Source organism: Poecilia mexicana, unplaced genomic scaffold (assembly GCF_051168715.1).
Source record: "Poecilia mexicana isolate PSO_F unplaced genomic scaffold, ASM5116871v1 scaffold_9, whole genome shotgun sequence".
In the NCBI taxonomy this organism is placed as follows: Eukaryota; Metazoa; Chordata; class Actinopteri; order Cyprinodontiformes; family Poeciliidae; genus Poecilia; species Poecilia mexicana.
This window is the reverse complement of record NW_028263378.1, coordinates 12,548,655-12,564,634: the sequence shown is the minus strand read 5'-3', so window position 1 is coordinate 12,564,634 and position 15,980 is coordinate 12,548,655. Positions and strand designations below refer to the sequence as shown.

The 15,980-nt window shown below is 39.5% G+C and overlaps 1 protein-coding gene across 1 annotated transcript in view; it reads left to right on the top strand.

Annotated features, from left to right (window-relative positions):
• aopep (aminopeptidase O (putative)) overlaps positions 1–15,980 on the top strand; it is a 93,607-nt gene that overhangs the window by 69,740 nt on the left and 7,887 nt on the right. Inside the window, exons 15-17 of the mRNA XM_014987164.2 lie at positions 7,616–7,732; positions 12,635–12,721; positions 12,838–12,986. Coding sequence (XP_014842650.2) covers positions 7,616–7,732; positions 12,635–12,721; positions 12,838–12,978 — 345 coding nt within the window. The 3' untranslated portion in view covers positions 12,979–12,986. The remainder of the gene's footprint in view (positions 1–7,615; positions 7,733–12,634; positions 12,722–12,837; positions 12,987–15,980) is intronic.

The window sequence follows — 15,980 nt, the reverse complement described above, 5'->3', positions numbered from 1 at the left end:
GAGTGAAAGAAAGAATGAAACCTTAGTACCTGAGGGGCGGGCCGAGTCCTTTGGCCGCCGGTGCCAGAATGTGTCTTTACGAGCCTGCGGTCAGAAAGAAATAAAAGGCAGCCGAGTGACTGAATGGCACCACACACAGACGCACACATGCACGAACGATTCAGCGGCCGCTCAGACATTACAGTTTGCTTTTATAATGTCACAGTCGGTCAGTGTCTCCAACCCCCCATATTGATGCGTGGCTCAACGAGAAAGACCTCCCACCCCCTGTAGGTACAGAGGTAGGGGTACGTATTGCTGAAACATCTGTCTTCCTTTAAAGCCAAGTCATTTCTAGTCCAATTTTATTCACTGTATAATGTCACAAGTCACAAATTTAACTCAAGGCTCTTTATGGATTTTACGGCCTCCTTCATCCTCTGCAGGAAAAAAAATAGCAATTATTTCACAGTGAATAGGTTTTCTGGTTGACTTTTAGTAAGGATTTCCTGTCTTTGTTTCTAGCCGTCAATTCTTTTGATCCCATCCTTTGTATTAGTCCTAAACTATCAAAATAAATGTTATATCTTCAGGTATAAAATAGTATATGCTATAGTTTTTCCTATGGCCAATGAAAAGTGAGATGATACGCAGGTAGGATTCCGTAATCACAACAGCAGGAAAAACAAGTGATGAACACGTCAACTGTTTCTCAGTGAATATGATTTTCTGTTGACATGAAATTAACACCAGATGTTCATAACAACTCGAGTAAATCCACACATACAAAATAGTTAATTTATCTGTAATAAAGCAGACTCTCTCAAGTAACTACTGAACTTTATGAATTGCTTGGTAGAAAATCCTTTGTTGGCAATGACCACTTCAAGATAAAACTGAAGACTGGGAACATCTTCCATGCACTCTAATCTTCACTTCTGTCCATAAAGTTTGCAGTTAGTTGATTGACTGGTGCGTAATAGCAGCTTTATCTTCTTTCTTTGAAACTAAGACTTTTCTTGGTACTACATTTGGATTATTGTCAAGCTGATGGATCCTCCATGGTTTCATTTGCATATTCCTATCAAGACTGTTATGGTACATTTTTTATTAATCTTTCTTTCAGTAAAATGAAATGTGTTAATACCTTAAACTAAAAACCAATCCCACACAATGTTTTCACCTCTTGTATTTACGCATTATATAGTACCGTTTCTCCTCCAACCATGCTGTGTGCAGTTGTACCCAAAGGGTTCAGTTTGGGATTTAATTTGTTTGTCCTTATGTTTAGCAGCAAATCTTAAATCAACTTTTGTGTATTTTTTTCTCAGCTGTGGAATCTCGCCTAGGGAGTGTGCATAGAGGCCATTGTGGTTGAGTGCATAGGTTGAATTAATTGTTTGCATGGAAATCCTGTATCTGTTATTTCCAGGTCAAGAGCAGGTTCTTGGACAGCTCATCAGAATGTTCTCTTGACTTCTCCGTCAGAAATCGTTTAAGGAACACCTGTTCATGACTGGTTCATGGAGAAGTTGTGCTTTTTGCTCTTTTGGATTATGTCAATTTACCAGGTGGTTTTGACGTTTAGAAACATGTCTTTAACCTCTGCCATGAATGCAACAATACGATTCCAGATGTTAACTTAAAAGATTTTAAACCCTTTTTAGGGACTAATTCATTTGACATTAATTTCCACTGGAGCTCACTGGAACGGTTCGCAGCCGAGTGTGAAGCGGCTGGGATGAGGATCAGTGCCTCCAAATCCGAGGCCATGGTCTTGAGCCAGAAAAGGGTAGAGTGCCTTCTCCGGGTCGGAGGAGGGATGTCCTGTCCCAAGTGGAGGAGTTTAAGTATCTCGGAATCTTGTTCACGAATGAGGGACAAAGGGAGCGGGAGATCGACTGGTGGATTGGTGCAGCGTCTGCAGTGAAGCCGGTGCTGTACCGGTCCGTCATGGTGAAGAGAGAGCTGAGTCAAAAAGCGAAGCTCTCGATTTACCGGTCGATCTACGTTCCCACCCTCATCTATGGTCATGAGCTTTGGGTCATGACCGAAAGAACGAGATCACGGATACAAGCGGCCGAAATGGGGTTTCCTCCGCAGGGTTGCTGGGCTCTCCCTTCGAGATGGGGTGAGAAGCTCGATCATCCGGGAGGGACTCAGAGTAGAGCCGCTGCTCCTCCACGTCAAGAGGAACCAGTTGAGGTGGCTCGGGCATCTGGTCAGGATGCCTCCTGGACGCCTCCCTGGTGAGGTGTTCCGGGCACGTCCCACCTGGAGGAGGCCCCGGGGAAGACCCAGGACACGGTGGAGGGACTATGTTTCTCAGCTGGCCTGGGAACGCCTTGGGGTTCCCCCGGAGAAGCTGGAACAAATGGCTGGGGAAAGGGAAGTCTGGCCTTCTTTCTGAAGCTGCTGCCCCCGCGACTCGACCCCAGATGAAGCGGAAGAAAATGATGGATGGATTAATTTCCACTGACAAAGGGACAGGAATCCTTTCTATTCCCGCTGTCAATTGACTCCATTACCTGTTAAGTTATTTAATGAAACTAACATATGTATTTTTTTCTTTGTATATTTGGATTAGTTTGTTGCTGATGTCTGGTGTAAATTTCATGTCAAGAGCCTCATTATACATATATTTTAAGCAAAATCAATTGGGTGTTTCATTACTCATTGTCTGTTTTGTATTTAGTTTGTTAAAGCAAAAACATAAGATGATGACAGTGAAGATTAATTTTGCAGGGTTGACCATGTCTGTCATATGTCTGGCTGCAGTAATAACAAGAAACATTTGAATCGACTTTCTCAGGTGTTCTGACCTCATTTAGCAAAGGGGATGTAAGTGACAGATTAATAATTTGAGTCCGATTTATTTTAAAATTAGAGCCTCCTGATGGAGTACAAGGTTCTGCCCCCCTCAAACAGAAAAAAAGTGGCGCCAAGTGTCATTACCACAGAAATACTGAAGAAGTGATGGATTGCTGGGGAGAAAGTACATCTTGGCACGTTCAACATTTTCCAAAGGAGCAGGTGCAAGGGGATCAGAAGCAACTTTCATTCTATCGTCTTCTCATTCTGATTTTTTACTGATAGAAATACCATAAATAGAGGTGTTTTGTATGAAAAGGCAGGTTAGCTCAGGTTTCCAATCATTGTCTATTGCATTAAAAATGCCTCCACTCCACTGGGGATGGGTTTGTCCTTATTAAGACATCGCACCGACTGTTGTTCCTTAGGTGCAGACTATGCCAGAAAAGCTCCCTATGAGGTAATGAACAAACAAGACTGTTTTATTGTATTCATAGCTTAAAGTGGACATCATTTCCTGTCTTTACTATTGCTGTGTGGCATTGAGCTGTCAGTCAACTAACCAGTCTGTATTTATACCTACATCCACACACATGGGTGTTTGTGTGTGTCATTGTTCTGTAGAGGTTTAGAGGTCAGTGTGTGTGAGGGGACATTTCAGCAGCATATTTCCCAGAGGTCCTAACAAAGCTCAATTCAATGTACAGATGGCGAAACAGACCTCCGTCAGCGGATTGTGAACACTGGCGTGTTAATTGTGTTATAATGGAAGATGATGCCGTCTGGAAAAGTTTGGAATTCGATTTAGGTGTTTTCCAGGTCTGGATAAGTATAGGAAAAAAAAAAAGTAGACTTTGGGAAACATTTAAATTTCCAAGTCTGAGCTGTAGGATTTTCTATCTGTCTTGACTATCAGCTCTTGCGTTACAAAACAGCCTGAAAACGTAGAACTCTGGAAATTCTGGGAAAAGTGTGTTTATTGCATGGATTCTGGTCCTAATATTCCCTGCCAGCAAAAAAAAAAAAAAACTCTCTATATGGCTTTGACTAAGCAAACAGGTGAAAGCCTCACAGTGGAAATATACTGCATGTTTACATTCAGACAACCTTTAACCTGTAGCTTTAACCATAGCTGTCTCTGTGAGTTTTCTTAGTTTTTTTTACAGCATGAATCATGTGATCAGGAAGAAATTACTCTTCTCTTTAGTGTGAGGCATTTTGTAGAGAAATCTTGTCTCTACAAAAAAATATTGTCGAGAGCTGTAAAACCTATTCAGCTCTTTTTAAAAATTATATCTCGCTCAGTTTCAGAAATATGTTTACTATAGAATTCTTGTTCTAGTGTAAAATTATATAAATATTTTTCCCTTGCTTTAGATTTTGCAATAAAGAAAATCATCAAGTCTTTACTGAGAGAAAAACACATAAAATTGCAGTAAATTCTGCTGAAATTTGGCAGAGATGTATAATAAGAACAACATATAAAGTGTAGGTTTTGCTCAGTGTTGTTGTGTAGGGGATGTACAAGTAAAAGTGGCTCTGGAGCCACATGTAGCAGACCCCTGGTTTAGGACGGAGGCTAAATGAATTTCCTAATCCATCATGGTTGAGACAGGAGAATGACGGATCTCAAGTTCCGAGTATCTACTTAACAGAAAATAAGTTAAACATTTGTGCCACATTAGTGCTGGTTTATGCTGCAAAACCTTTTTTTTGTGCTACTTGCATTATATAAAGACATGAATAAAATTTTTCAGACATTACAAAAGCCTGGTAACATTTATTTATTCACGAGGCATTTATTTTTCACCACTGAGTGAAAAAAACAGATTTGTCTAATTTTTTTTTCTATTTGTGAAAACAAGCTATTGAGAGCTGTGATATATATATATATTTTATTTTATAGAGAAATTTTTAAGAATTAATGTGGAGGGTGCTGTAGGTATAAAAACTATTGGTTGAGAAAAGTTTATTTAGTTTTTAAGAAAAAAAAAATCATCTGTGCATTTGTTTCTCTCCCAGCTTGTTTTGTATGACACAAACAGAAGCTTAATCACTGTGAAAACATTTCTGAATTTTTCTTGTTCACTCTCCTAAGTTTTCGTCTTTTTTTTAAGGTTGCAAAATGAACACCACAAATTTGAAGGAGCACAGAGAAGGAAATTCCAGGTGTAGGAAAAAGTAGCAGAGAACGTTGTGTGAATAAGTAATCTGCTTTCAGGCACGTGTTTTATTCTCCTGAGGGGTTCTTTAAGGAAACAGTTCAGGCCATCTTGAGGCAGAAGCGTGGGAAACAAATTACTCGTATTGGACTTTGTGGGGTGGAAAAACAGCTCCTGATATTTTCCTGTAAATTTTAGCTAATTGTAAGATTGAAGTAACAGAAAATACGGTCCTTCTTTGCCAGCAACGGCAAATCCCGTGTCCCTGTTAAAGTGCAGGATAGTGTTTGCGGGCGCCGCTGTTAACTGCTGCTGAAGTCATGAACGGGTTACGTTTGATAAGGGAGACGGTTCCATCCCTGTCTGCCATGAAGTGCACGCTGTGTGTGACGGGATAATAACAATGTGAACTAGTTTCAAATGTATCATCATTGACCAGGAATTTGTTTCTGGAGACACTGGTGCAGACGTATTGATTACCGCCATAGCAACATAAATACATACAGGCAAAACAGGACCTCACAGTCACGGCGTGCAGCGAGGTTGTGTGAGCGCTCCTGTGAGAGCGGTGTTTTATTGCTGCCAACTGCTCATTTTCAAAGAGTAGGGAGGGGTGGGTGGGGTGGGGGGCTGAGAGAGATCATGGGTGGGCCCCAATGAGACTCATTGAAGATGGAGACGTCACTTCAGAAAACACTCAGCCTTCACAAAATGGAGGGAAGAGAGACGGAAAGAGGGAGTCAATAGAGGGTGAAGGGAATCCGGGATATCACATGTTAACTATTGTAAATGTGTGTGTGTGTGTGTGTGTGTGTGTGTGTGTGTGTGCGTGTGTGTTGCAGCAGCGCACCGCCTTGCGGAAATATTCATACCTCTTCAAATTCTTCAGATTTTGTACCGTCACAACCAGTAATCTGTTCATATTTTATGTGATGGTTCAACACAAAGTACAACATGATTGTGAAACTGAAGGGTAACAATAGATGGTTCCCAAGCTTTTTGCTACAAAAAGTACAGTTTGTTCAATTGAAAATCAGCATAAATCCAGCTGTTCTGCGAAGGCTTCAGAGGTCTATTAGGGAACGTTGGAGAGCAACCGTGAGGATAAAGTTGCCGGTTGCTTTAAATCAGGGTTATCTTTTAAAGCAAAGCATCAAGCTTTGAGCACCTCACCCTGTTTGATCTAGAATCTTAAAAAATAAACAAAAACTGACAGCATTAATCTTAAGTAGCTGCCACGACTGTTGACAGAAAAACTATTGGCTGCGCACTTGAAAAACCTGGACTTTATTGAAAAGATGGGAGACGAAAGTCACTGTTGAGAGAACAAAACAGATAAGCAAAGAAGCATGAGATGTCTTTTTTTTTTTTTTTTTTTAATTTTCCACAAGCAATGCAAATCTGGTTGGAGTTAATGGGAAGATGGGTGTAGCTAGGTACAGGGCAACCCTGGAAGAAAACCTGGTTGAGGCGGGGATGGAGGGTTACCTTCCAGCACAACACAACCCTAAACATGGTGCCACATCTACAACGGTTCATGTTAAAGCACATTCATTTTACAAAGGTTACTTTTACAAAGTATTTACTCTTTCTTCTGATGTTTATTTGTAAAATTTTGAAAGGCATGTATTACTTTCCTCCTTTTCACATAAAATACCAATAGAATAAGTTCAAGGTTCCTGTTGTAACGTGACTTAAGGTCGTCGTTTATGACATTCATGCATGATTCATTCACTCCAACTTAAGGTAGGATGTGTTGTTTCTTTCTCGCACTCTGCCTCCTCTCAGTCACACACAAACTTCATACTCATTTTCACATTGGTCTCTATGGGGCCTCCAGCCATTAACTGTGTCCCAGGCTGGGAGCAGGGGGGGAGAGAAAGTGTTGGGTGTACCCAGCAGGGAAGGCAGGCAAGGCTGGGCACAGCTGTCCCCAGAGGAGGAAGCCACTTTCTCATATCTCTGCCTACATGGTTTCCCAGAATACTCGTCTCTGAAGATTTTAGTCATCTGAAAAAGAAAAAGGCTGTTTACTCCAGGACAACAGGATAAAAGGAGGCAAAAGCCAGAAATTCTTGAAAACATTTGTTCTTTTTTTTTTTCCTTTCTATTTTAAGACCCAGAAATGATTGCACTATGGGATTCCAACGCTTAAAAAGCATAATTGTGCTAACAAAAATAGACTTTTATAGCACTGTTTATTCCCAAACAGGATTCCTTCTTTTGGTTCAAAGCTAACACAGACGGCATCCCTGCTTGCTTTCATCTCACTTCTCTGTCTTGCTCTCCAATCGTAATATTTTCGCTTCGTCTCGTTTTCTCCTGTAATATTTCTTTGCAGCCCAATATCCTTCCACATTATCATATTTATTTATTTAGCATCTCTCATATTCCTGTGTTTGAGGAGTTCAATTAAGTGCCAGATTTCTGCTGATTTTCTTCCGTGAAGGCACAGAGAAGAAGATTAAGCTTTCAGAAAACAATACAAATGTGCTTGCAAGCAATATCCGGTATTTAAATTATTTTGAAAGCTTGGATAATTTTGCTTGTTTGGTGTTGTTTGTTGCAATGAAGAAGCTTAGACGTGTAATCTTTACTAGTGTGTCAGAGTAAGTTTCATAAGTGAGCCTCTACTGATGTTATAAACCGTTTTGTCTCCTCAGCTGACGACGGAGCAGCTGGTGATGCTTTTGGAGCTTCTGCTGGAAGAGTCGGAGCTGAGTGTGTCATCGATGCGCGCGCTGCACAAAACCTACAATCTGCAGAAACAAGATGCTGAGGTGAGACACAACGTGCACATAAGCTCAGACAAGTGAGCAAACATAACCAAAGTTCTCTGAACTCGACTACAGGGATAAAAATCTTGTATAAATTTCTATACACCTTGGAGTTTTCAAATTTTCTCATTGGATTAAGGTCTGGACTTTGACTAGGTAGGTCTAACACCTAAATATGCTGTGGTTAAAAACAATATGCAATTGCAGCTCTGCCTGTATGCTTAAGGATGATGCCCTGCTGGGAGGTGATAGAGAAGAGAAACATTCCCACAGCATGATGCTACCACTGCCGTGTTTCATGATCACGGTTTTTAGTTGGAAAAAAAAAAATTAAACATCTTGAATTTTCCATCTGCATTACATTAGGGTCCACTTATCCACTTTTTGTAGGTAATAATAAAGTCATTGAAGTGAGTGGCTGTGATGTGACAGAATACAGAAAAGTTCAACTGTGATGAATACCTTTATAAGCCAATGTAGGTTTTATATGTGTGTATATATATATATATATATATATATATATATGTGAGTGTGTACTTTTAAAACAGTATTAAAACAGTATTTGTATATTTTTGACTGTATAACCAAGTTTATTTTGCTGTACAGAGTTGGTGTAAAGTACAGGAAAACACAGCTGTGGCAGAAACCCGTAAACTGTCCACACCAACCTCTGTCGTTAACACATGGCTCATTTTGAAAAGGAAAAACTTGATACATATTTAGGTTTTTACAGCTTCCTATTAATTATACGAGCTGTTTTTGAGGCTGCAGTGCGTCTAATGGGACTCAGATGTTTTGTTGTGGAGTCACTTGAGCAGTTACTGAACTGAGTCCTAATGAGAAAAGGTGCATTAAAATATTTCAATAGAAAAAATTGCATTGTCTATGACATAATCACACGAATCAAAAAACCGTATCCTTTTAATTTGTATAATCGCTCAGTGGCTGCTTATCGACCTCGTAGTAACAAAACGAAGGCCGCTCTATGTTTGGCCTCGGATCCAGCTTTCAGGACCAGGAGACTTCCTGGCAGATAAAATGCAGATTCTCCTCCACAATTTCCAGGAAAAAAAGCTCTCACTATTTGCTAAAAATAAGCAGGACCATTACGCAAGTAGTGATGCGGAAATAACACACTTGCAGAAACATTCGCACTTACACACCTCTCTAAAGGCAGTGGCGCTGCCCGGGGTTATTTGTCTCATTCTTAAGAGATTAATCAATTTCAACTCTCCTCATAAATCCGGTTATTTATTTTTCTGTGTCTGAAACTTATTTTCTTCCACTTCTCACTCTCTTGTACCACATTCTCTTCTGATAAATGATAATTCATTTGTATAAAACTCTTGGATTAAAACAGATCTGAGTGCCGTTTCAGTCACAGATGGGAGATTTCTGGAGTTAATGAATATTGGATGATATAAATGGATGTTTATGATTCTAAAAGGGAGCTGATAATACAATCACTTTGTAATGGTGCTTTGTCAGATCGAACAGCATACATGCCACCTCCTTTTTTGATAGTTTCACAACATAACATATATATATATATATATATATATATATATATATATATATATATATATATATATATATATATATATATATATATATATATATATATATATATATTTTTTTTTTTTTTCATTGAAATATGATCACAGCATGCTGTTACATAATGTTTCACCATATGTTCTTGTGCTACACAAATATCTGCAGAGTGCCGAGACACTGTGGAATAAAAGTGATAAAGCTCGTCTTTGAGCAGAAAATGCTGCCATGTAGCATTTTTGTGACTGTGAAAATCTGAACCAAAGTGAGAAGCTGACTGCCATTGTGCGTGCAACCAGGCGGCTTTGTGTTGGCTGTTAGTGGCCATGAATATTTGCTGGTGGACCTGTGTGCATATGTTTGCATGTAAGAGTGCGGGTGCGTGACTTTGGCCCACTTCCCTCCTAACCTGGTGTGATTTGAGGTCGAGTGTAAATCTACCTGTGCACGTTTGGTGGGGTGCACATGTGTGAAAGGCGACTCATTCTGTTAAGTTTGCTGACCACAGGTTGCTCTGGAGCAGTTCAAGAATTTGGTTTATGCTGAGTAAAAAAAAGCTGTCAACTGTTGCAGATCCTTTTTCTCATAAACAGTTATTATCTTTTGTGTGAGTTCTGATCTAAGGGTAAGATTATGTAGGTTGCATCAGACATCCTTTAGGTATTTTTTTTTTTTAAATACTTTCTGTCCTGTCAAATTGTTACAGGATTTTGCTCATGTGGGTTGTAGTCTGTTGCCTCTGAGGAGAGATGGGACAGGTGGGCATTAAATTACAATGTTCCAGCCTTATATTGTTATATCACAGTGTTTACACTGTGAAACTGAATTCACATCATAGTAAGTGGATTAAACTTTATACAGCACTTTTCTAGTTATACTGACCACTAAAACTGCTGTACATTGGAGCTACAGTCACTCACAAATCTATGAATGAAGTCCATTACCATGTTTGACATTTGATAAAAGTATCAGAAATAACAACTGTCAAACACTAACAGACAAAAAATGCTATTAACATGATTGTTGAGACATTTACTGGCTGGAAAAACATGTAAAGTTGGAGATTTCTTTATCTTCCATTTACATTTTGTGCATGATAGCACGAAATTAGTGACTAAATTAGTGCCAAAATTTCCCTCCCTCCTTTAGCAAGCAGTTGGGACACTTTACCCCTTGGCCGTATTGTTTAAAATGTAACTGCCAGGCTGGCTGATAAATGGTAAGTGGTAAAAATATGAGAGTAAATTACCAATAGGTGACGATCGTCAATCATCATGTTTCAGAACAAATTAATCAAGTGAAAGCTCATTTGAAATGTACATACTTCCCCGACCAATGATGCAGACAAAACAAACCTTCCTGAAGTGACCACTGATCCAGCAGATAGCAGTCAACCTGCACTAAAAAATCAAGCTCATACACTATTAAGCAGAGTTTGGAGCATTTAGATAGCAGCAAATAAAGACAAAAGATAGTCTGTAACTCTGCTTGCACACTGAATATTTAAGCAACAGTTGTTGTTCCTGTGTGTGATAACACCGGGGGTAGAGAGGAGTGAAGGGAAGAGCGGTGGTGCAGTAATAAATGAAGGAATGTCACTGCGTAATTGCATGTGCTGTCAGGAAGAGGGGCCCTGCGAGAGGAAACATAGTTTAAAAAAAAAAAAAAAGGGAGAAGAAGAGGTGCACCAAGCAGCTGCTGTGCCCCAAGGCTCTCCCCAGGAATGTAACCCAGTATAGTCAGCAGCTGCTGGGGCTGCACAGGCCAGGAGGGCAGAACTGGCACTAGAGGGTAAACATATTGTGCACACTCTTGCAAACACAGGAAGACATATTTCTAGAGGGAAATGGAGCTGAATTTTTTTAATTTATCTCCTTTTCGAGTCCTTACTAAATACAACTTAATAAAAAACAAAAAACTAAACTAAAACTAACCTTTTTGGCTTCCAAATGAAGCATTGGTCGGTCTCAGTTGTGACACTGCAAAGTTGAAAGGAGAAGGATGTAGCGTTTTAAAGACTCAAACTTCTGTTATGAGAGTGAAAGCTTGAAAAAAGGCCTTGGAGGGATCACTTCTGCTCACTTTCTAAAACCTCTAAATGAATTCCTGTACCTTTTCTTTTCCCCAAAGCTTGAGCTGCTGAGATCAAATCAATCACCAGAAATCCCACACTGAATTCTTCAAGGGACTAGTTTATTACCCTGACTCTATGGAGACACTTTGAGGAAGACTGAAAACACCCACGAAAAATGCAGTCAAGGGGGAAACAGCAAAGCTTTAAAAGAATTGATGATGCTTTAAAAGATTTTTCATCTCGGAATTTTTAGCGCTCCTCAATATCTTTTATCGTCCTCTGCCAGTCTCCTCAACAAATATATAAATGTGCATACACACACACACACGCACACACACACACACACACTCATGCGCGCTCGTATCAGATGATGACGGATGATGGTTGAGGCAGGGACAGAGGCAGTCTCTGATCTCTCCTGTAACCGCAGCAACAGAGCTCCTATTGATCCCCCAGGAAAAAGGCCAGGCTGCAGCTTTCACAAACGCACACACACATACAGTTAAACAACAAATACACAGTCAGAAAATCAAATTGAAGTTTCATCACGTGTTTAGATATTATTTTCAGTCTTAACAGAAGCCCAGATCTGTTAATTCTACATTAACCTCTTGAAATTTTTAAACGAATGAACCGCTGTATCCCACCTCTGATCCAATGACCACTGGAGATGGGCAGCAGGCCACCTGCGACCCTGCATGGACAAGCTGTTCCAGACAGTGGATGGGTGAATGGATTTTTAAAGAAATGTAACATTCAATACTATTGCGCTTCTCAAAGATAACGCAAGAATGATTACCAAAATTTACTGACGAGTCGACTAAAGACGTCAAAGAAAATCAAGTGAAGTCGGGTTTATTTATCGTACATTTCATACAGCAATTTCAAATTCAATATGCTTATAAATAAAACCATAAAACTAGGTCATCAAACATGGACAATTTATAAATCCTAGCAATGACAAGATATGTTGTTTAACAAATTGGTTGGGTGCTATGGCTGTGACAATGAGCCTGTTTTTTATCCCAAGACGCCTAATTTGCAGCGGCACTTATCCTGTGACAATGAATGTCTACAAACTAAATTAACCCTACGACTACATTGGCATAATTATGGCACCGCTTGTGCTGCCTTATCACCTACTAGGCCATGTAGCTTGGTAACTATCTTTCTTTAAAGCCCACAGGTGTTGCAAAGAAGGGAAAATGTACAATATTCTGAAATTGAAATTTAGTATTTATCATTAACAGTTGTTTATTTTCCCCCTGTTTTGGTTGCAGGTCCGACATCGCTGGTGTGAGCTGGTGGTTAAGCACACTTACTCTCAGGTTTACTGTGATGTTGAGGACTTTCTGCTTCATGATCAGGTAAAACATTAGCATTAGCCCCCTATTCTATAATCATTAAAGTCATGTAGAAAAGCAAAGAGAAGATTTAGAACAAAATGTGTGTGTGTCTCTGTATGTGTGTGTGTGTGTTTCAGGCGATGGGTGTGTATCTTTACGGGGAGCTGATGGTTCAGGAGGATCCAGAGCAGCAGGCGTTGGCTCGTCGATGTCTCACGTTGGTCCAGGAGGAAATGGACCAATCAGCACGCAGAGTTGTGGAGGAGATGATTCTGTGACACTGGAGGTGAAGTGTCATTTTTGTTTAGCAGATTTTTAGTTTTAGTCGCTCCTACAGGGTTTCTGTTACTCTACTGAACAGTAGCTTTTAGTTCTGCTGGTTCTTTTCCTTCCAACAGTTTGAGCAGAAACTGCTAACTTTAACCAACACGTGTCTTAAAAGTCCAGAGACTTCACTGAAAATTAATATGCACTGGATACGTCAGGGTTCTTACTGAAACTTTGCCTTATTTGACCTGGTGCTCTGTAGAGGCACCTGATAAAGAAAGCTCTGTGTTGAATCTATTTTGATCCAATCGATCCAAGCAGGGAGTCTACATGTGAATTTGCTGGCTACCTTTACTGCGCATTCCTTTCTGACCTGTAAGTGAGCTCCTAGACTCGTGAGGCTTCACGGCAGCACCATTACCATATTTGTCAGAGAAGGAATTTGGGAATTTGTTCCTCAAACAAACTGTGCTGGAAGACAGTAAAGCAGAGAAAATGGGTCAGTGAGCATGTGCTGAAGGGCTCAGGATGGTCTAGACTCAGTTTGGAGCGATTTGCACACAGTCCAGCCTGGAATTCCTCCACTGGGTGTTGTTTATATGCATAATCACAGCTGTCAACTAGTGGCCTCCTGGCTTATCCTGAGCAGTGAGGGGTTTCTTACTCTGGCACTAAATGAAGGAAAGATGAAAAGTTTCCTTCTCTCATTTGGAGAGAACGAAAAGGGAATCAGAGACTGGTGTGCAAACAGATCACCTGGATGTTGGACAATTTAAATAATTATAGCAAAATGTTAGAAGCATACCGGTCAGGGAATTATCATTTTTCCAAAATTGCTGGATATAGTTGTCTTGTCTTGTGTTGATGAATTTGAAACAGAAAGTGCCTGAAAAATCACCCTTATTCATGAGTAAATCCAACTGTTTTCATTTTCTATCCAAGAGCTTTTGTCAATATGAATCAGCAAGCAGGTTGTTTAAAAAAATGTCCTAGGTGTTAAAAAGAAAAAAAGACTGTCACTAAATTCTTAGCACAATGGAGGAATAATAAATGCTGTAATGAATTAGTAGTGTTTAAATTAGAGCCTCACAATATTAGGAAAACATCATTAAACATCACTAAATATAATGAAGCTATAGAGAGCCTGAGGGCCTGGCACTTAAAGTAGAATTAACTATTATTTACTGTGGTCCAACCAGTTCAAAGGAATAACAGTTCATTTGTGATATTCTTTTACAGCAATACCTTAAATGTTAATGAAAATGAAAGGCAAGAACAGCTATTTCTACAAATGTTTTATAAATACCAGCTTAAGGCTTCAGATGACAGGTAGTAAAGCTCATCATCTCATGACGGTTTGCGCGACACAAGGAAAACACGACCTCGCAACGTTTTTGGCGAATATTATGATGAAGCTATTTGTTGAGATGAATTACTGCTTTCTATCTTTTCTATTGGCAAAGTGTCCCAAACACTCATCCTGAGCTCTGTGGTCACAAGATCTATATCGGGTGTGGGGATTAGGGACAGTGAAGGTCAAATATATTACTGCCCATCCCAGAACCTTTATGTCTGGCACTTAAAATATTATAGCACACTAAAAATGATATCTTGGCAGTTCTTTGCAGTAGGAAGTTTGTGCACTTTCAAGTTGCAATATCAATTGTAATTTGATTGATGTTGATACTGAAGACTGTTTACCCTTTCAAAAATGTCATATTTAAACGCTGTTGCAGATGTAGCTTTTGCAATTCTGGTAAACATGTGTAAATAGATTTTAAATAGATTCACCTTTAATTTATAATAATCCCACATAATTTAAAAAAAAATCTATCCTTTAAATCGATTGCAATTATTCAGTGAGGGAAAATGGCACAATAAGAAATATTAACTATTTGCACTCTTTGTAATCTGTCCAAAATATCTATAACTGTACAAAATGTACAGTTTACTTATTTCTAGAGGATATAAATATGATGCAACACATAGGCCCATTTCTCTTGCCAGTGGCCCTACCAGGAGCATCTACATCTGTCTTGCCACCAAGAACAGTAAGGTACATAGTAAGGGAGGTATACAGGAAAAATCACAGTTTACAGTGAAAGAACTGCAGCAATGATGACATATTAGGGTCAAAAAGTTTAACACATATGTTAATATATAAATTGGTTATTTTTATTGATGCCACAAAAAGCTTTTCCAGTCCTCAAACATAGCCATGTGGAGAAGGCGAAACTCCACTGGGACTGTAACTGGAACCACTGGTCAAATAAGACTAAAATTAAAACTTTAGGTTCGTCTGGCGTGCTATGAAGAATATATGTGCAAAAGTTGTTGCATAGTATGAGGGAAGTTTGTCTTCAAAGGCCTTGGGAACCTTATTAGAGTGCGTGGAGTAAGGAATTCTTATTCAATTTTCATCCATGGCCATCAGAGTCCCCAGACCTAAATCCTATAGAAAACCTGTGCGGTAAACTTACGCTTTAAGTAAAGAACATAAGAGTATTCGGGACGATCCAAATTATGTTTTCAGTTCCGTTCCTGGAAAGCCAGTGTCCTGCACATTTTACATGCCTCCCTGTTCCAAAACACCTGAATGAAATGAATGGCTCATTACCAGCCCTGCAACACTTGACATGCAGAGGAGGTCAGTCAGCCATTTGATAAAGGCATGCTGGAGCAGGGATACACCTAAAAGTTGGAGGATTGTGGCTCTGGAGAACAGGAGTTAGAGGCCCCTGATCTGGATCTATTCTCTACAAGAGCAGACTAGGTGCTCAGCAATAAATGTGCCTCTAGGGATTTTGGTAAAACAATTATTTCTTAAAATGCCATTTATTTTTTCCACACACTGAGCAAATACACTCAGATAAAACATTAGCTTTTTCAAAAGATTTGATTAGAACGCTGTTATAGAAGACTAATTTATTTCAAGGCTTTTTACACATCTTCACCAGATGTGGCTGATGCCGTGTCTGAAACTTACATGAAAATTACATGATCATAAAAAAAT